At 38.9% G+C, this 21,365-nt stretch overlaps 1 protein-coding gene across 3 annotated transcripts in view; it reads right to left on the bottom strand.

Moving 5' to 3' along the window:
- The window catches only part of PRKD1 (protein kinase D1), a 300,126-nt gene that overhangs the window by 141,512 nt on the left and 137,249 nt on the right, over positions 1–21,365 (bottom strand). For all 3 annotated transcript variants that reach the window (XM_084793725.1, XM_084793726.1, XM_084793727.1), the window contains exon 2: positions 3,056–3,194. In XM_084793725.1, the coding sequence (XP_084649851.1) occupies positions 3,056–3,194 (139 nt within the window). The remainder of the gene's footprint in view (positions 1–3,055; positions 3,195–21,365) is intronic.

Raw genomic sequence — 21,365 nt, 5'->3', positions numbered from 1 at the left:
GTCTAGCCGAATATCATTAGGGGTTATTTTATTGTTAGTGTTACTTTTTTTTAACTCAGCAGTATTTTATTTTACCCTAGGTCTCTGGGCTATCTAGTCTCTGGTTCTTGGCCACCCAAGAAGTTCCAGATATGGGTTCCATCTTGTGTAGTAGATCTTAAGTAAAATAAGACATTGGTTAATTACCCCCACTAGCTTTGTGCCACCGTTGCCCTACAATATTTTTCAAGTTGAACAATATCATAGATCATAGGTTTTTGTTTATGTTTCTCTTTTGGTAGCCTGCAGAGTTCCTCTCTTTACGAAAGACGCTGGAACATAGGGGTAAAGGTTTAAGGAAAAATACAGAGACCCACAGACAGAACACAAAGCTCTAAAATCTCCATCAAATCCCTCCCCAAGATCTCTTGGAAGCCCCGTGAAAGAGGAGGCTGAAGGAGTATGGAAACCAGAGGCAATAAAGGACACCAGGAGAGCAAGATGCTCTAAATCAACTGACCAAAGCTCATATGAACTCAGAGATTGAAGCAGCAAGCATAAGGCCTTTATGGGTATACACCAGTTCCTCTGTAATGAGATTCTGGAATTTTTGTTTCTTTAAAAAAAAAACACAGATAAATATTACAAGAATTTGTTTTCATTTTAATCCCAAGTGTGGGGATATGGAGCTTTTTTGGACTTTCCACAGCAGCTGACTATGATTTGCCTCATGCTCTAGCAGAGGCATGGTTTTTGACAGCTGCCATTAGTTTCTGCAACTGTGTGACATTTGGAATTCTCGGAACTTTTCACAGCGTATATAAACTCTAGGGCCCAGAGAGTTGAGGTTGGTGGTTGGTGGTCATTCGGGGCAGGGGCGGGCGTGGTAGTGGCAGTGGTAGTTACGTTTCGTTAGCAGTTGTGCTTAAAGAAGAAATGAGAATAAAGAAATTTGATTCAGAAATCTCTCTCTCTCTCCCCTCCCTCCCTCCCTCCCTCCTTCCCTCTATGCTTATTTATCTTCTATCTAGTGAAAGGGGGTGAAGTTAGAAGAGGGAATAAAGGGTAGAAAAGAGAGACACAACGTAGTAAAGACCAGCTACATGCAAAGAAAAACTAAGAAGAAAGAAATTAGATTCAGGAGCCCTATCTCATTCCCCCCCCCCTTCTTTCTCTTCTATCTAAGGATAGGGGATGAAACCTAGGAGATAACGGGTGGAAAAGAGATCAACCAACAAAATAGCAAAGAAGAAAAAAATAGGTTAAAGGATCTCCCCCCTCCCTCTCTCCCTCCCTCCCTCTCTCCCTCCCCCCCTCTTTCTCTCTCTCTCTCTTTCTCTCCCACTCTCCCTCCCTCTCCTTTCTTTCTCTCCTATTTAGTGATAGGAGGTGAAACCAGAGGGATAAAGGTTGGGGAAAAAAGAATCTACACAGTAGCAATGATGGGCTACATATTATAGCTTCCAGTTTAGTATTTTCAAAGGACTCCTATATGTGTGAATGAGTGAGTCTCTGATTCTTGTGTCTGCTCTTGGGACTCTCTTCTGTTGGTTTGCCTTGTCCAAATTTGATGTGATGGCTTTTGTGTTGTCTTATATTTTATTTCGTTATGTTTTATTGCTAAAAGAATAGGAAAAATTAAAACTTGGAGGGGGGGAGTTATGTCCTGATGTATGCCTGGCTGTTACTATCCAAAAAATACACTCAGAAAACAGAATGCTTTATTTGTAGAGCAGTCTGGCTACAGGTTTAACATGGATTTTGTCAAGAACACATGCAGCAAACAATTTCTCTGAATAATTTGTCTTAGCTAGCCTCCTGCCTCCAGAATAAGAACACTTGGAAAATTACTTCTAGATGGTAAGGTACAGGAAGCAAATGCCAGAAAACCACAGAGACGGGAGACATGGGGAGGAAACACATGACTGGTGTAAATTTAATTAAAAACATCATCAAAGCTTTTGCTTACTACTTTCATCTAGCAATGGTTCTTTTCATAAAGAGGAGAAAATGATTTCTTTTGTTAAGTAAAAACCTTATTTTGTCCAATGCCAGTGAGGCAAACAAGGATTAGCCGAGACAAAAGGTGAGTGGAAGTGAGGCAAAACAAGCTAAAGAAACAGATCCGGGGAATGAAGACAGGGCACCCATGGACAAACGCAGATCGGGCAAAGAACTCCAAGAAAAGAAGTCTAGAAAATCTGAAGCTAGTGGATCTCCTGTAGTCAAAGAGACGGCAGGCAACAAAAGTCAGAGCGCAGAGGAGGAGCCATGTACTCCCAGCTTCTCAAGGGGGACTCCATTTTTAAAAATAAACAATAAAAACCTGGACATAGATATGATCTCTGCCTCAGTTTCCCATCATTGCGAGGACCTGTGTGGCAGCTGTTTATGCATGCTACATTTTAGTGTTAAATTCACACACTTCTTTTTCTTTATTGATCAGCACAGTACTAACAGTAATACCTTCACGCTTTAAGGCACAAGTACAAATCTGGGCAGAGAGAAACACAGCACTCCTCAGTGAATGAGTGAACCAGGATCATGGGTACGGTGGGACCTAATCTATCTCCACTGCGTTTGGTCTTGGCATTACATACCAAATCAAAGGCTCTTTCAACTAGTTTTATCGGTTACTAGATGTTTCGGGACCTGATGGGCACCTCAACATCATTACTGAGATAAAAGTCTGTGCTGATGTCCAAGTCATTCAAATCACTAAATATAATGAATGTGTCAATGTGGGTGTGAGTATGGGATGAGTATAGTGTCTTAGATGCTGGGATAAGGCACACAGTAGGAATATATAAGAGTCCTTACTAGGTATGAAAAAGGTCAAAATCTCTCCCAATTTTCATTCTTTTTTTTCTTTTTAATAATCTCTTTTATGTAGGCAAATCTGATAGGGAACTCATGTTGGTCTTGAACTCATGTCTCAGCCTGACAGTGCTGAGATTACAGATGTATGCCTCCAGATTAGCAGTATTTCATATATGCTTTACTGTACTTAATAACCTATGCCCAAAGATTCTTCCAACACAAATAATTCATCTAGAGACATCAATCAAGATCTTACCTGACAGGACCACTTCAATGAGGTCACCCTCCTGGATATCACTTGCTGTTTTCACCAGCTGAAGGATGTTTTCCGAGGTAGGATCATGACGGAAAAGGAGGATCTTATCATATAATCCATAGAAACCACATTCGGGGAACTGAAAATGCAATACAATAGTTCAGATGTCAAAATCTTCTTAAATATTTTGTCTTAAAAGAAAAATAAAATAAATGTCAGGGCACAAATGTAAGCTAATTAGAAAAAGCACACATATTCATAACATTCAATTTAATATAAATGAATGTCAGACTCAATACTCAAAGATTCCTTTAGTAGGAGATAAGCAGTGTCTCATCAGGCCAATAATAAATGACCAAGTAGTTTTCTAATTAACAGTCAAAGAAACAGAAATATAATTCAAAGAAGTTTCTATAGTAACATGACTAAGGACCACACTAGGCATACTAGGTGGTATGGGGATAAGAATGCATTTTCTCAGCTTATTAAAATTCTGTTACATATAAGTTGACATTTTGGCAAAAAAACAAAAAACAAAACAAAACAAAAACCCACAAAGTCATTCTGCTTTGACATACTCAAGAAAAGATATGACTCAAGGAAGCTAAACACACTGTGGGCACAGAAGTGGGATGTATATCCTCTGACTCAAGACAGAAGCAGGCTAAAAAACCATGACAAATCACCTCTCCTTTGCTCTCCTCCCTATGTTCCTTGCTTTGCGGGAGGCTGTGGGACCCAGGCTACATGAGTATAACCAGAAAGGGCTGCCTGACCCAGCAGGAAGGATTTCTGATAAACCAATGAGCTACTGATATGACTGACGCTCTGGGTTCTAGAGAGTTCTACAGGCACACGGCTTGCTCAGGGGTTTACTGATTGCTGCTATCTTGCCAGTGTCAAGCTTGGTCACCTGGTGGGGACAGTCACAAGGCAGGGAAGGAGAAGGTTCTCTTTTTGATACTGGAATTGGTATTGGATCTCACATCCATGTCAGTATATGTAACAGAAGAGCAGAGGCCCATGCCTGGAGTGAGTCCCATCACTTTGGAACCAAAGGAAGGAAAAGTGGAGAATTAGGGGTTCCAGGCAAGCCTCTATTACACACTGAGTTCCAGGCCAGCCCAGGCATTCTACTGCAATAAATGTCCAGAATCTAATATATTCTGAGGAAAAATGTAGCGTATTATGAATCCCTCTTTTTCTTATTCATAAAATTAAGGCCTTCATTCATGTGAGCTATTTTGTATAAATTAAAAATAAATATATTCAGAGCATTCTGGGCTTTTAGAAGTCTATGTTGATGACAAGGCTTAAAACTACTTCTGCATGTCTCTTAGACTTTCCTAAAATAAACACAGCAGCTGAAATGATGTCACTACTTCCACTGTGCTAATTAAGAAGGAAAAAGTACTTCACTTTTTAAAAACATCTTCAATAATAGCACCATAGCCGTAGAGAACAAAGAGAAAACGGAAATGCCACTTTCCTCAGCATTAAAAGCAATGGACAACGATTATTCTAAAGAATCTACTTCCTTGAAGAATAGTGCCCACTATATAAAGTGTATACAAGCACATAGATCTGTTTTAATGAACACCAGTACCCATGTAAACAGAACCATAATCAAGCAGTGCAGAATGGTCACCCGCCCCAGAAGCCTGCTCTTTTCTCTGTCGTTCTCTCCAGCCCCTGTCCACACAATGTAATCATGGGCACAGAGCCCTCTTCTGTCCCTACAGACAAGCTCATGTCGTCCAGTACCACTTACAGGAGACTACACAGGATGCTCTAGGGATGTTTTTACCTTGTTGCTTCCTTTGCTAGTCATGTTACTGGGACTCATTCATACACACTGCATGGATATTATTTATTTGTATTTCACTAAATGGATCTAGCATAATTGTCCATTCACCCACAAAGGCACATCTGTTTTTCCCCTAATTTGTGGCTGTTACAAATAAAAAGTTTACAAACATTTATGGACAAGTCTTTTAGTGGGCATATGCTCTCATCTCATGTGGGTAAAAACCTAGGAGTACTACTGCTGGTTCTCAGGATGAGTGTGTGGGGGTGTAGGTGTCCATCTTCACATCAGTGTCACACTGGATTTATAACTATCATAGATAGCTCTTTGCTAAACAATAACTCTTCTTTCAAGGTACTTCCATTGCAAGTTAATTTTGGAAATTATATATTGTATGAAATTATGTTGCTCATAGCCCATGTGTTTTTAAGACTCATCTCAATTTCTGAACACATATAAATATTGTTTTATGATTTTTCAGTGATTCTACATAGACTTATTTGTGGAGAATTACAGTTCCCATACAGGGACTTACTATTAGGAGCCAAATATGGCTCTATACAATAGGTCCATTTTAATTTTTGAATAATATTTTGCAGTTATATACACATTTTTCTTACATAAATTTAGTTAAGTTTATCTCTAAATATTAAATATTTTATAATACCATAAATATTAACAGTATGACAAACATAATAAAATGTATAACATAAACAAAATAGGATAAATAAACATACATATCTATGCATATACATGTAACTGTATATGTAAATGAATGTAGCATAATTGCTCATATATATATATATATATATATATCTTGAGCCAAAGCTTAGCACATGCTATGTGTATCTACAGATTTACTGATGATAAATTGATAGATACTTAATAATAGATGATGATAGATAGATAGACAATAGATACATAAATGGATGATACATACATACATACATACATACATACATACATACATACACACACTGATAGACAGATAAATGAATACAGATGGTCAAAAAAGAGAAGAAAGTCAGCTACTGCTCAAATCACAGCCACAACCTAAAACAGTTCCACCACTTTAAAATCTCCCTATGCGTAGGGAAAGAGGTCAACCATTACATTGACAATCTATTCTCCAAGCCCTTAGAAACTGCCTTTTATCTCTGTAATTTGGCCTTTTCAAGGAAGTAACTTTAACTGGGGCCATGATACACAAATTTTCAATTAAAATAAAAGGGTCACAAAAAAGACACAAAAGTTATGAATCTGGGACAAGGGCTGAATGGGAAAAGAGGGCTAATAGTGATTGATGGGGGGGGGGAGGAATACATTATAGACATATATAAAATTATTATACTTTTAAAGAAAAAAATTTTTAAATGAAAGCCAAAAGGCAATCACATAAAATTAAACACTAAAAATAAGACAAATGTTCTAGTAAGGTTTCTATTGCTGTGCTAAATATTTTGACTAAAAGGAACTTGTGAAGCAAAGAGTGTCTGTTTGGGTTTTGCTTATTGGTTACATTCCATCATCAGGAAGCTCAGGGCAGGAAGAAAACTCCCAGAGGAATGTGGCTTACTGACACTTGCTTGCTACTTGCTTATCTGATTTACCCAGGATCGTCAGCCCAGAGGTGGTACCACCCCGGTGAACTGGACACTTCCACACCAGTCATTCATTAAGAAAATGCCCTATGGATTTGCGCACATCTAGAAATCTGATAGAGACCTTTTCTCACTGAGGTTCCTCTTCCCAGATAACTTCAGATCTTTCCAAGTTGACAAAAAAAAATTAGCCAGTACAATTGACCCCTTGCTAAACTGACACACAAACACATCATTATTCAATTATAACCATTCTTTTCTTATTTGTCCCAAAGAGTTCATGTTAATATAAAGATCACAGTATAAAATATAACTTCAAAAGTCACACACTCTTTCAAACTTCAAACACTTTAAGATTCAGTGTACTTAAAATATCTCTTAATTGTAGAATCTTGTAAAAATCAAAGTAAGTCACATACTTTCTATTATAAAAACAAGAACCAGGACACAGCTACAATTATATCAAAGTAAAGGCAAATTTCCAGTAGTGTAAAAAGTCCAGAGTTCAATATCTAGAAATCACAATCTTTGAGGCAGTCTCAACATAGGGCCATCTGTTGACCAGGCTCCACTGTTCCTCAAATATGTTTAGTAATCCATGACGACCACTTGGTACCCTACCCAGAGTCTAAAACAGAACCCTGTTGAGGCTGGAAGTGGGCAACCAGTTGGAAATGAGTATTAGTTACTCATATCTTGGAGTGTCCACACTGAGATGGGAGGAGTTCAACTTTAGAAGTGTTTCTTAAGTGACTGGCTAGGGAGATTTAACAGCAAGTTGACCCACAGTTCTAGACAAAGAGGACAGATAGAAAATGAAGACATACACTTGTAAATAATTAAAAATAATCATGTAACACATAGTAAAAAATATAAATTTTGTCAATTTAAATGTTAAAATGTACTTCGTATTTAATATACATTTTAATTGCTCAAAAATTAAATAGTTTTTCACAGGAGACTCGTACAATTTCTAAATACTCAGAAATTCCTGTCTTCGTGTTCTTTATTCCTAGTTCTCTTAAGGTCCAATCCTATGATGGGTAAGTTTTGAGATTTTCTAAAGTGTTTTAAAGCCCAGAATATAACTAATCCTTTAAAGAAGTACTTGCTGAAAAACGAAGAGAAAACCCACATAGGCATTCTTTTTTGTTGAGTGGCAAATTCAACATATATCAAGTGGATTAGGTTTTTTTTTTCCTACATTGACCATGCAGTTCATGATTTTTCTATTGCTTCTATAAATTAATGAGAAAGAAGAATGAAATTTTATATACTTGAAATTTATCTTCTAAATTCCTTTTAAATATTATAGTTTTTTATTAAAACATTTTGAAGCACTGTTGTGAAGTACAGATACATGGAAGCCTGTATGGTGTTTCAGAATAATTTTACCTTAAATATCTCTAAATACCTATCTTTGTGTCTCATAGTGTCTCCTGTTTGAGTGATCATTTTATATTTCATATAATTAATGTGTGCTTTCCTTCCTTCTCTCATCTTTTAAATCTCTCATTCTTTATATTTTGATTTCTTTATATGACATAATGCAAGTGTTACTTGTTGGGAAAAAATCCAATTTAATTGGGTTGTTATCATTTAAAACTAATGTATTCATAATTAAGGTGACTACTTTTCTCCTGCTCCCCCTATGTTCTCTTTGTTCTTTTTTCTTGTTTTTTTCCTCCTGTTAATTTTTTTGCATTCTGTAAGAGTCTTCCAATATTTACTTTCCTGATATTCCTAGCAGCTACACTGTCATGTACAGTTATAGGAGCACACTTAACATCCAACCCGAGGATCACACACTGTAGGTTTGGTGTCCACTCTTGCCTCATGTTATTTTGCCATCTCAAAATATCTAAATATACTAGCAATACCAAAGTAAAATTTTAACCATTTTGTTTAAAATATTTGCCTTTAAAATAAAAGATGACTTTATGGTTGGTTATTATTTTACTGTTTATTAACCCTTATGTCATTATGAAGACTGAAATTTTCACATGATTTCATTTCTTAAAACCTTGATGAACTTTAGAAAGATACATTAGTTGTAGTGCTACATATTGCTAATTTTATCACCTTAATATGTTCTAATGTCTCATGATTTTTCAAGTAACGCATAAATGTTAGTACATTTGTTGCTACCATATAAGACTTCTACCCGTGTACACTGCATTTGTCACTCTTTTATTGCTGTAATAACCCACCATGACCAAGGCAACTTACAGAAGGAGGAGTTTATTTCGGCTTACAGTTCTAGAGGAGTAAGAGTCCACTGCTATCACAGTAGAGAAACACAGCAGCAGGGAGACATGGCAAGAGCTCCATCTTATCTCCAACTTCAAAGAAAAAGCAAGGAGCATGGCCTGACAATGGCTTGTGGCTTCTGAAAGCTCACAGCCCAACCCCAGGACAAAATTCTTCCAAGAAAGCCACACCTTCTAAACTGACCTAATGGCATACCAGCCGGGAAATAAGTAACTATCCAAGGAAATGAGAGACACTTCATTCAAACGTCCACCACATATACATTATGGGAGATTCAGATTATAGTAAGCATGCTTCCTCAAGCACGTATCCTTTCTTTTTGAAATGCACAATGCAGTATGCATGGTTCATTTATGTGGGCTTTCTCTTATCTAACTATCACTTGGCACTGACTGAATAATGCTTGGTCATTTTTGTCTCCCTTGCCTTTCCCCAGACTTGCAACAAGTATCAATCTCTCAACTTCTGTGTTTTCTGATGGAATATACAAATGAGCTCTTATAGTAAAGTCTTTCCATGTCTATTTCACCTTACACAGTGATCTCCAGTTCTATTTACATTGTTGCAAATGGCAAGATTTGGCCCCTTTATGGCTATCTACTCACTTACTTTGGAAACACCCACCTTGTTTCTATTCACTGATTGGTTTACGGGGATGTACATTGTTTCCATTTCCTGGCTACTATGAAGTATTCACTGTAGTTCTGATTTTCATTGCTCTGAATACTAGAGATGCTGTGTGGGGTTTTTTTTTTATTCCTGTTGATAATGTGAATGCCTTTTTAAAAAATTATGTCTACTGCTCATTTTTATAAAGTTTTTTTCTTTTGCTTTTGAGTTACTTGAGTTTGTTACATATATTTGGATACTAATTTTGTCAGTGGTATAGTTAGCAGATCTCTCCCAATTTGTATAATGTCATTTTACTTTGTTGATTATTTCACTTTCTCCACAGCTCCTTTTGATTTGAGATAATACAATCTGTTCATAGTTCTCCCTTTTCCTTCCTGTGCTTTGGAGTCTTACCCAGAATGGCTTTGCCTATTCCAGTGTCCTGAAATGTTTCCTCACTTTCTTTCTGTAGTTTTATAGATTTGGGCGTCACATTTTAGTGTTTAATTTAACTTGTGCTACTTTTTAATGGTTAAGAAAGTCATTTCTGGCTTCAATTCCCAACAAATGACTATCCAGACTGGCATTTGACCTACTAGTCAGCTTGCTCTTTAGTAGAGTTTTGGAGCTCTTTGTTTGCATAGGCTTACCACCATCTCCTCTCTGTTCCCTCCCTGCAGCAGACACCTATTCTTTCTGTATTCTTTCTCTTTCCCTCCCTTGTCCTCAGACATACACCACAAGCAAATTTTTACATTAAAATCTTAAGAAAATACAGGCCATAACTAATTGTACGTATCCCGTTGCTTTGTGGTTTCCAAATATACGTGACTGATCCTTACTCATGAAAGTAGAGGGAAAAAAACCTCAAAGCAGTCAGCACTTGGGCTATGATAAGAAAATGCTACAAAGATGAAAGGTTGTAAAATAGCAAATTGAATGAATTAAATTGTACAATGCTCTAAAGGTCAGTTTGAATTGTCAATTTGACATAACCTAGAATCACCTGGGAAGAGGGTACCAGCGAGTGATTTTCTAGAAGTGGTTGGCCATGGGCATGTCTGTCAGGGACTGCCTTGATTGTTGTGAGATAGTAAGACTTGCCTGTGGTTGGCAGCACCATTCTGGCTTTTGGTCCTCAATTGTGTAATATTAGAAAAAAAAAAGTAAAATTGGCTGAGCATTAACCATGCCTGCATTTGTTTCTCTCTCTTCTCTTCACTGTGGATGTTGACAAGCTGCTTCAAGTTCCAGCCCTGATGTCCCCCCAGTGATGTACTATGACTAGGAAGTACAAGTTGAAAAAAAAACCTCCTTTATTCCTTAAAGTTGATTTTGTTGGGGGTATTTTATCACAGCAATGGAAACAAACTTTGGACAAAGGCAAGACTGATGCTCTGCCAGTGAGACTGTTGGTGGAAGAGTCAGTTGAAAGAGCTGACAAAGACAGGCAAATCACCCTTTCTGCACAGCACACCCTGGACCACATGTGTTAGACCTTCTTCAAATCAGGTGTATGTTCCGCCTTATTCTGGCACATTGCTGGCATTTTAATGCCACATTCTAATTTCATGAAGTGCCTCTTTGTCGAATTGTGGACACGATGTCGAAAGTAATCGGTTCACAGAGCTCAAATGATTCACAGTCTAACTATTGTCTTAAGGTGACTTAATGAATTTTTAGAAGATAGAATACTAGTAATAATGTGTCACAAATATGAAAGGTATTGTTAAAAGACTCAAGGCTTAAGATGAAAAGTGTAAAAATGTTCATGTTTTTACTAAAAGTAATGTGTCCAGTATGTGACGGCCTGTAGGGTGACTTCCCCCCAGCATGTTTAGTGCAACACAGCACGTTCTCTCTTCTGGCCCACTAGAACAGGTTATAGAGCTCAGAGGAGAACCACACTGGACATGGAGGTCTAGCCTTTCAAGACAGTTGACAAATCTGAAGGTTCTTTCTTGTTTTTTAAAATGTATTTTCCTTTCTTTACGAAGAGGAAAATATATGCATAATCCTTTTTTAACTATAAAAGGCTTTTCTTTTATGTGACATTATGTTCTGCTTGAATAGAGTCTATATACAATAAGACTTTCAAAAGCATATTTTAAAACGATGTCTGGGAGGTAAGGAATGGCATAACAACGCTGACAACTTGAGGAGAACATATTGGGGGAAAACACTCCGGGAACGACATTCCCTAATTTGGTCATAATCATCTGTTTTTATGCGAAGGTGTGTGAGCTTTGAAATCTGAAAACCCTCATTAAACTAAACAGGCTTTCAAAAGGCTCGGAGGCTTGTAGACTCCACTGGAGCTTATGACACGATCAGCTCAGTGTTTCTCCAGGCTCCGTCGTTGTGAGCACAGACATTGGGAGACAAGTGACTCCCAGCTTTTTTTCCAAGTTTGCCTCTGAGAAAAGTAGCCACTGAGAAAATATGACCAACAACCCCAGCACTGGTCTTAAGCTCTTTTAATCCTGTCCTGTGCTGGAAACCCCTCCATTACTGTGTGTGTCATTTGGCATGGGTGACCACAGAGCACAATTTACTGTTACATTTCGCTATAAATTCATGGCTGGCCAGACAATGTGTTCCAGAGGAGGATAAATATGTGTTTTAATGAGTTGCTGAAATGTGACCTGGCCAGAGGGAAATCCGGGGAACAATGGTGCTTTTGGGTTGTTTTTGTTTTTTTTTTTTTTTAACAGAGGAGGCCAATCAGAGAGGCGGGAAACAAGCAGTCCTAGACATACATTCATTCACCAACTCAGTGGAGTGAGAGAGGAGGTACGGGTATGGGTTCAATTAGGAAATGAAAATGCCTTGCCAGTTTAGCTTTAATAGAAGGTGGGGATTTGATAAAGTCCTGGAGGTCAAATATTGTGCTCAGCAATGGTGATATCAGTCGAATCCCGCAGCGTTCTGGGGGAACCACAAGTTTGCATTACTTCCTGCTCACCGTCTCGGGGTATGACTGGTCTTTCTTAATTATCACAGCTTTAAAAGGGGCTTAATACCTTGGACAGAATACTGGCCATGATTTTCCAGCCACAGAAAGACTCAAAAGCCCAATGACTAACTGCTTAAGAAAGAGTGTCTAAGGCCCCTCAATTTTTCTGGTAAGAGTTATACCAGATAGTTCCAGAGGGAATGGAGATGCTATGAAGCAGCTGGTCCTCAGGTCACCTAGACCAACTGAGAAAACCAAAGCAGCCACTCATCGTTCTGGTATACTAATGGAGAAACAACAACTAGTTTCTTTTTTAAAACAGAGCCAACTATGCTGCTCTTACGTGATTTGTGTCCTTAAAAGGAATCACGTGGACGTGATCACACACTGTGACCACCCAGCTGTGTGACCAGTGTCCAAATGACCACAGAAAATTCAAAACATTTCTCCTTACTCCCTCTACCCTGTGTCCTACCTTCCTCCCCCTTGGTGCCCCGCCCTCATTCCCTGATCCCTCTCCCAAGCTGAATCCACCTTTAAGAGAATGCCTCTAGCTTCACCTTGCGACAGACTCAAACAGACATTCTTGGTAGAATCACTCATGTCTCTGAAATACAGACTTAGGATGATGCATACAATAACTGTTTGCATAAAATAGTTTTAAACACTTTTGAAAATGTCAGATAAATGGCATACATAGTGGTTGACATAACCAGAGCTGGGAAGATAGCTCAGTCACTTCTTATCACACAAATGTGAGGATCTGAGCTGGGATTCCCAGAACCTAAACAAAATGTTGGAAATAGTGGTGCATTGTAAGCCCAACAGTGAGTTCGAGGTAGGGACAGAAATATAGAAGGCCAGCCATTGTGCCTTATGCATAAGCTCAGGGCTCAGTAAGAAATGATCTTAAAAACAAAGCAGACTGCATCTGATGACACAAGGCTGTATGCATGTGTATGTACACTTGTACATACACATGCACCCATACCCAAGAGGAAGATTTGTTATGCATTTACCATGACCTGACAAACCTCAGCTATGTTAGCTACAGAGCCACAAAGACTTGCAGCACCCAATGCACTAAGCAATTCACTTTGCTCTTTTTCTAGGCTACTTCACAGGCTTCCAATATGTAGAGAATGCTGGCAAAGCATCATACGCTGGCCTTCCCTCTGCAATTTCTTCTCTCACACCAGCACCTGCACTCTGCAAGGCCAATGACGCCTTTGTTCAGGGGTGGCTAACACCAGGTGTCTATCAACTCTAGCAATCTTCAAGGCTCAAATTTAGAAGCAAAGCTCACTTGAGCTAGTCCCCTCTTCACTGTTTGGTAAAAATTAAACAGAAACTTCCTTTCCAGTAAAAACAAGGTTTTAATTTATCCCACACTTGCTTTCCTGCTGTTGGACCTAGAATATGATCCGTGGCCTCACTTCTTGTCAAGATTTATTTCAAATATCAATTTTAAAAGAATTGTTTTAATTAATATTTTTTAATTTGGATTTTTTTTTTTAGTTTTAAAGAGAGGGTTACTGTAGCTTAAGGGGGAGGGAAGAGAAAGTGCAGAGCTCCTGTATAGCTGGTGGCAGCCCAGAAAATGGTACCATTGATCTGGTAATCAGGGGAGGCACTGGGTTACTTTGGCTCTTTACATTAAATGTGTATTATAGTAATAAGCACATAGACAGAGAAATAAAAGGATAACTAAAAGAGAAAAAATATCTTCCAAGAAAGACAAGCCAGCTAAATCACTAGAAATTAAAGTTTCTATTAGAATTAAAATGACAAGCTGGCTATCGGATTCTAAATCAGTTATAGTTACAGACGTACAAAATGCTCAGCTTAGTTAATTTTTTCAAGAATGAAGCAACTCTAAATTCTTCCTTAAGCATACATAAATATTGATACTTGTGTCAAACACTGTTATGGGAGTCTAATAAACTACATCCCTATCTAATCGCAGCAGATGGTAGATGTGACTCACTGGGATGCTTAATTGGGAGCTTAAATTTTTATTCTATTTTAATATTAATAATGTAACTTACTAAAAAAATTACAAAAACAATAAGAAACCAACTAAAAGAATTATTAATCCCAATGCAGTAATTCTAGAGATACACAGACTAGAGGTAGTTTAAAAATCATTGTTTTGTTTTATGTAGTTTTTAAGATTTAAAATAAATGTTACATCAAGCAATTACAGGTGCTAATAATTAATGAGAGCCTCACAATTGTGGTGTAAAAACACATCTACATTATGTCTTGACAGACATCGAGCATCTGAGAGCTATCAAGTCCTAGTAGATGCTCTAAGATTACTCACAATAATAATTAGGTATGTGGATGTGTGTCTTGGAAATGAAAACAGGTGTGCATCATTCTCTTTGTCTGCCTCTGAAGGGAACCGCCACTCTATCATACTGTAGTGCTTTCATACTTCAGACAGCTTCATTGACTTCTGAATGCCAACAACGGATAGTGTGTACTGGACAGAATGAAAGATTCCAACAGCAGTGCAAAAGGCCCACCCGATGTTAAGAGCTTTAGTGAAAAAAAAAAAAAACTTCCAGTGATTCTTTGTTTTGTATTACTATTTTAGAGATGAGTCGGGTGATGCCCAGAAAATAAAGAGTGCATAGTAAGGTAGTAACACTAGACAGTTAGAAAACAAAGAGGCTAGTAACCCCGTCTCCTCAACCAGACTCTTCCATCCTTATGAGGAGAGTAAGGATGCTCCTCTTAAAGAGGAGAACCTGCAGAGTGCTCAGTAACCAGTGCACAGTGGTTTAAACCTGAAATCCCTGAGGGCTTTTCTTGGCCAGAAAACCCATGGTTACAGGTTATGGAAACTGACTAAAACCTAGATAAGTTACTTGACAGACCTGCAGCAACTGGTTCCTAATCATTTATACTTCTCACTAATAGTTCTCTAAAATGATGTTGGCAATTCGGCCACCAGATAAATGCCAGGTGACTGCAGGATGAAGAGATAAAAAGACAAAAAAAAAAAAAAAAAAGCAAACCCCCACAAAAAAGCCAGTGTGCTTCTGACCTGGGACTAACTCTGGGCAGTGCTCATTTTCCCAACAGTTTCTCTAGTTTGGCTGTTTACCTGGTGACAATATAGCTACTGGTGTACCTATCAGGCTATTCTTTTTCTCCACAATAGATATGGCTTTATTTGAAACAGAGAAGTGAATTCTTCAATCAGCATCAAGACTCTAAGGTTTAAAGATAATGGAAATTAAAGACGGTGCTCCAAAAGGCAGAGGAGGAAAGATTCACCATGGGCTAATTGTGGCGGCCTTTACAGGGGACCTTAGAAAGGTACCAGTAATCCATGAGATCATTAGACCTCACCTGCTCATGAACATGTACAAGAGCCTCATGTGAAAGTGATCTAGCTTAATGAAAACATTTCAGAGGAAACATGTGTGTTTCAGATTATACATCTTAAAGATAATTACTCAGAATAAAATATACCCAATGAATCAGGTACTTATGAATAACAGTTTTATTTTACTCGAGGTTGGTTTCTTTTTAAAGGATCTTCAGAAATTGGCAGACTACGAAGTCTCACAATTATCTGAGGCTAGTGCTGTCTTTAAGTTTTATATAAACACTTTCTTCTGAATCCATACATGGATATTAATCTCAGTTAGCTTTGAGCATTATCTGGTCACTGGTTCACAAATGCTAAATCTTCATTTTAAAAAAAATCAGGAAATTATACCATGTGTGACTGAATTAAAAATGTAAACTATAGTGCCCAAACAGAGCTACCTTCATTCATTATTATTCAATATGGAGTCAGAGACTTTCCAAATAAGTGCCCATTTTATTTTCCAATTTTACTTTTGAAAATGTAATTGAAAAGTCTCTGCAATTATACGGGAGTATGGTTTCCCTTTTATCTAAGGGACCAATAAGTCTATAACTGACTAATTTTTCTTGTACCATACAATGATGCTTTGATGCCCCATATCAGAAGCACAGAAATGAATACTCAGGAAAAAGGTTTGAAGGTAAACACATTTCTCTGGTTGAAGTGAGCCTAATGATTGATCACAGAGGAATGAGGAAGAGGTGTTAGGAGTTAACATGCAAATGAGTTGGGGAAGTTGATGCCACTGTCACAATGCTAAGGGCAGGTGGGGCAAAGTGGGTGGCAGGGGCAGAGCTCTTGCTATATACTGATGGAGTTCATGAAAACACAGAAGCCATCTCAGTGCTAGCTACCTTAAGCTCAGGACCACTGGAGGCATACACAATGGGATTTAAACTCCAGTGGCTTATAACTCTTTAAGCTTTAAGAACGGGGCACTTTGACTCCCACATTCTCAAAGGTAGACACACTCAGCTGCTTTAGGTGTTCTGGTCAGGACAAACTTTGGGCCTTCCCATCTACAGCTCTGTACCTAGCAGCTAGTTTTACAGCCCCAATGTATGGATATTGGGAACCTTGACTGTTGAAAGCACAAAGCATTATTGCTCCTCAATTTCCGGTGGTGGGTGCTGGGACACTTGGCTGTATCTCTTGGACTTACTTCCGTAGCTCTCCCTAGTTCTTTGGCCTTACAGCCTTGGTTAATTCACTGTGTCTCGCCTTCTTGGCGCTTCTGCAATCCTCTGTACAGTCAACTCCTAGGCAATCTTTGGCATTCTCCTGCAGCCTCCTAGCCATTCAGTGAGTCAAGAACTTACAGCCTTGATTTACAGCCTCTGCAGGACTCAGCACTTGAAACATTGGGGAGCCACTCCCAGAACCTTTTGGTACAGGAGAACATACACTGGAGAGGCCGGCTAGTAAACCAGTAAGAGTGTGAAATAGCCTAGCTATGCTTATGCACATATCTTAATCCCATCAAGGACAGCATGGCATGTGCCCAGCTTCCAGTTCCACCAATCAGAAACCTCAATTGTGATCCAATCAAAATCATGAGGCCAACCACAGGCATTTGGCTGAGCCACTGGAGAAGGGAGGGGTTTTTTGCTGACCCCAGTGAGCTCTTCAGTATGAGCAAGGTCATTTAGAAAGAATTGTTGTGACAGAAGCAGTCTTGCAAGGCATTGCCCATCGGAAGTGACCGGAGCAAGGCCTTCTGAATCAGTAGTTCTACTTTAAGATCAGCCAGAACTTTGAAGGCCATTATATTGGAGTTCTCTCAGTGATGGAGGAAGGACATTATAGTGGAGTTCCCACAGTGATGGAGGAAGGACATTATAGCGGAGTTCCCTCAGTGATGGAGGAAGGACATTATAGCGGAGTTCCCTCAGTGATGGAGGAAGGACATTATAGCGGAGTTCCCTCAGTGATGGAGGAAGGACATTATAGCGGAGTTCCCTCAGTGATGGAGGAAGGACATTATAGCGGAGTTCCCTCAGTGATGGAGGAAGGACATTATAGCGGAGTTCCCTCAGTGATGGAGGAAGGACATTATAGCGGAGTTCCCTCAGTGATGGAGGAAGGACATTATAGCGGAGTTCCCTCAGTGATGGAGGAAGGACATTATAGCGGAGTTCCCTCAGTGATGGAGGAAGGACATTATAGCGGAGTTCCCTCAGTGATGGAGGAAGGACACTATAGTGGAGTTCCCTCAGTGATGGAGGAAGGACATTATAGCGGAGTTCCCTCAGTGATGGAGGAAGGACATTATAGCGGAGTTCCCTCAGTGATGGAGGAAGGACATTATAGTGGAGTTCCCTCAGTGATGGAGGAAGGACACTATAGTGGAGTTCCCTCAGTGATAGAGGAAGGACATTATAGCGGAGTTCCCTCAGTGATGGAGGAAGGTCATTATAGCGGAGTTCCCTCAGTGATGGAGGCACTTTTCAAAAGGAGGTTCTTTTCAGAAGTTTCAGATGTCGCTTGCCAAATACCAGGCCAACTGCTTGTTCCTCTAGACAGGCAAGAACATAGGGCTGAAGAGCCTGCCCCACCCCCCCAGCTTTGTCCAGTCACAGGACTGCAACCAATACTAGACGGTATTTACAATAAACATCTGGAAAACTAATATTCTTAACCTTATTTAACAATGCTTTGCTTCTAACCATCTGCTCTCAGGCGACTGTGTCCCCTGACCTGTCTTAAAACCAGAAATTATGATGAAAGCTTGCTCACCTTGAGCATCGTAACACAGATAATGTAATTCCTGCTCTAAGGAGAGGTAGGATAAATACATCCTGTTCACAAGTGCTCACAGCTATCCCTTCAGTAAATAATGAGCAAATGTTTAAACATGCTGTCTGTAGCCAGAGATACAGCCATAAACAAAACCAGACAATATTCCTTACTCTCATGAGACTTCATCTAAAAGACGCTGCAAATAAAGTATAATTAGGGAGACAGGCTACCCTAACAACAGCCCAAATAAATGCCAGAGTGAGGAAAGACCCTTATAGAGAAAAGCAACATCATATAAAGAAAGACTGGAATAAATGAGTACAACTTAAACAAGGAGTTAGAAAAGGGTCCCCACTGAAGTGATATTTATTTCAGCTTATATTCAATGCAAAAAGTAGTAACTTTAGATGAAAGGCATTAGAAATATAAATATTGGGTAGAGCAAGCATTGTGCAAAATTTCTCCACATAATATATATATATATATATATATATATATATATATATATATATCCTTTGATCAATGGTATAAAAATATTACTGGCTACCATATAATGCAAGCCCTTTTGCAATTCATAGCAATCCACATTGAGCTCTGAGCACAAAGTCAAATCTCTCCGTAGCTCTGACAACACATGAGACCACATGAACTCCTAACTCACTTAAGATTCCCTGCAGCCCAGGCCTCAGTCTGGGTGCAAAGGTGACACAGTCTATCCCGTAGAATCAGGCAAGCTGTAGCAATACAGTTTGAAGAAGTTTGAGAAATGTGGGACACTCTACCCAGCTCCAGGAAATTCAGCAAACATATAATGATATCCATACAAGAGACATAATTCCTAAGTCATCCGTCCCTATTTCAGATATGCAGTTGTGTCTGTATATAGAGTATTTATAAGCACTATATCTATACTGATTCACACATTCATTTTTACATTTACTTAATTTCTTCATTGAATCCCAAGACCATGGAAGGGATGAAGTGAACAATTGTATATTTAGAACTGGGCGGGACCAGGATGCACAGTGAACGCTTCTTAAGTGTGTGTTGTTACTGAAGGTAACAATGGTCATGAGATGATTTCCTAGGACAAATAAATAAAAACCTCAGCCACTCTTTGCACTATACCTGCTCAGTGACCAATCTCTACTCAGTTCATAGAACCGTAATAGAGTTTACATGATTTCAAATTGACCAAAACAAGGCTTTAGCACTTAAAGGGAAAAAGACTAAAGCTTTTCCTTAACTACCAGTTTTATAAGTCTTCTGTCACAAAAATGTATTATAGAGTAATATATATATATAATATATTACTTTTATTCAAAACTAATCTGCATTTGGTGAAGAATAACAGCTAATGGAATTTTCAAACCCCAGTCCTATGACCCTTTTGCATTAACTTTGTGATTTCAGATACTGTGCTAACACCAAGCCAAGGCCATGGATCTGATGTTGGCATTGGTACAATGGAATTCCATTGCTCTGACTATGTCGATAATGAGCCTTTGGTTTAGGGATAAAAATCTTACTTCCCAAAGCCAAATCCCAAAGGAGTTGTGCATTTTTCTTCTTTGTACTGATTATCAGGCAGCACATCTGATTGGAAAGAACAAAAGGAAAGCAGTAAAGTCCCTTCTTTCCTTTGATGTTCCCAGCAATAGCAGGAACCTCCGCTCCTTTATAAAATGCCGTACAACTTCTGCGCGTGAGGATGCAGAATGTGGGAGGAATGAAGCAGGAAGCAAAGATAACCCGGTCATCTGCCACGCCTACCCCACTTCCACCCACCAGAGTTATTCTTTAACAGACTGACCTTTCAGTCCACTTCAAGTGGTCAGATGCCTTCAGCGGAACTGAGGGTCAGAGTTCTCCACCTTAAGTCTCTAAAATGCTGTGATTACAGGCAGGAACCAGATGTTGTCTTCTCCTCCCCCCCCCTCGAAGTGTTTGTTAAAAGGGTAGGTGCAACAGCTTTACTCACATCTCCATATTGGGGTTACAACAGTATCTTTCCAATAAAGATGGATAACACTTATTTTTCTCTCATCCTTCCATACTCTGTTTTATTTCTTTCTTTTTTATTTTGGATACACACACACACTCACACACACACACACACAAACAGACAATATCATCACATTCTGTAGTCCAGGCTGTTAGAAATCTCACCCTTTTACTCAGGGTGGCACCGAAGGCCAGAAGTTCTCTACCCTTAAGTATGCTGGGATTACAGACATGAGCCTGATGCTATTTATTCTCTGTCTGTTTCTCTCTGTCTGTCTTTTTGTCTGTCTGCCACCCCCCCCCAATACTGACAGGCAGGAAGTACATCATCTCCCTGGAGAAGCTAGACTAAAAGAAAAGAAAAAAACCTATAGATATTTATATTGAGGTATGAGCATTTTCTTTTAATGACATAACTGAATGAGATGCCACACCCATCTGTTCCTTCAGCCTTCAATTCCCACATGCAGATTTATGTCCACATGGTTATATTTATATTTCACTGAAGGCCTGATAGTGATAGGCAATATGGACAAATGGCCTTGCCATAATGAAAATCTAAACTATGTTCTCAATTTTCTTTGCCTAATTTCTTTTTAAAGTTTCAGGAAGTTCCTGGAGGCTATTTGCAAATAGCTAAGACATTCTTCGCCTTGCTCCCTTTGCTTTTCCACAGGGAAATTTACTCATAACTACAAGGCGGTAAAGGGGCATCACAGGAGATATTTTATAAAAAGGCATTTAAAAATGTTTCTTCTGCCTTTAGAAAGTGGACAAATCAGTCTATCTAGAAAGGACCCTAGCATACAACTGAAGTATCTGAGAGATCTCGTCTATGCTGCCAGCTCAAGACCCGGAAGGTGTTGCAGGGCAAACTGTATTCTTGAAGAAGCAAGAAGTTTAAAATAGTTTGAGTGTGCAAACGTGTCATT

Source organism: Acomys minous, assembly GCF_964271855.1.
Source record: "Acomys minous genome assembly, chromosome: 8".
NCBI lineage: Eukaryota > Metazoa > Chordata > Mammalia > Rodentia > Muridae > Acomys > Acomys minous.
This window is presented reverse-complemented; position numbering and strand designations above follow the sequence as displayed.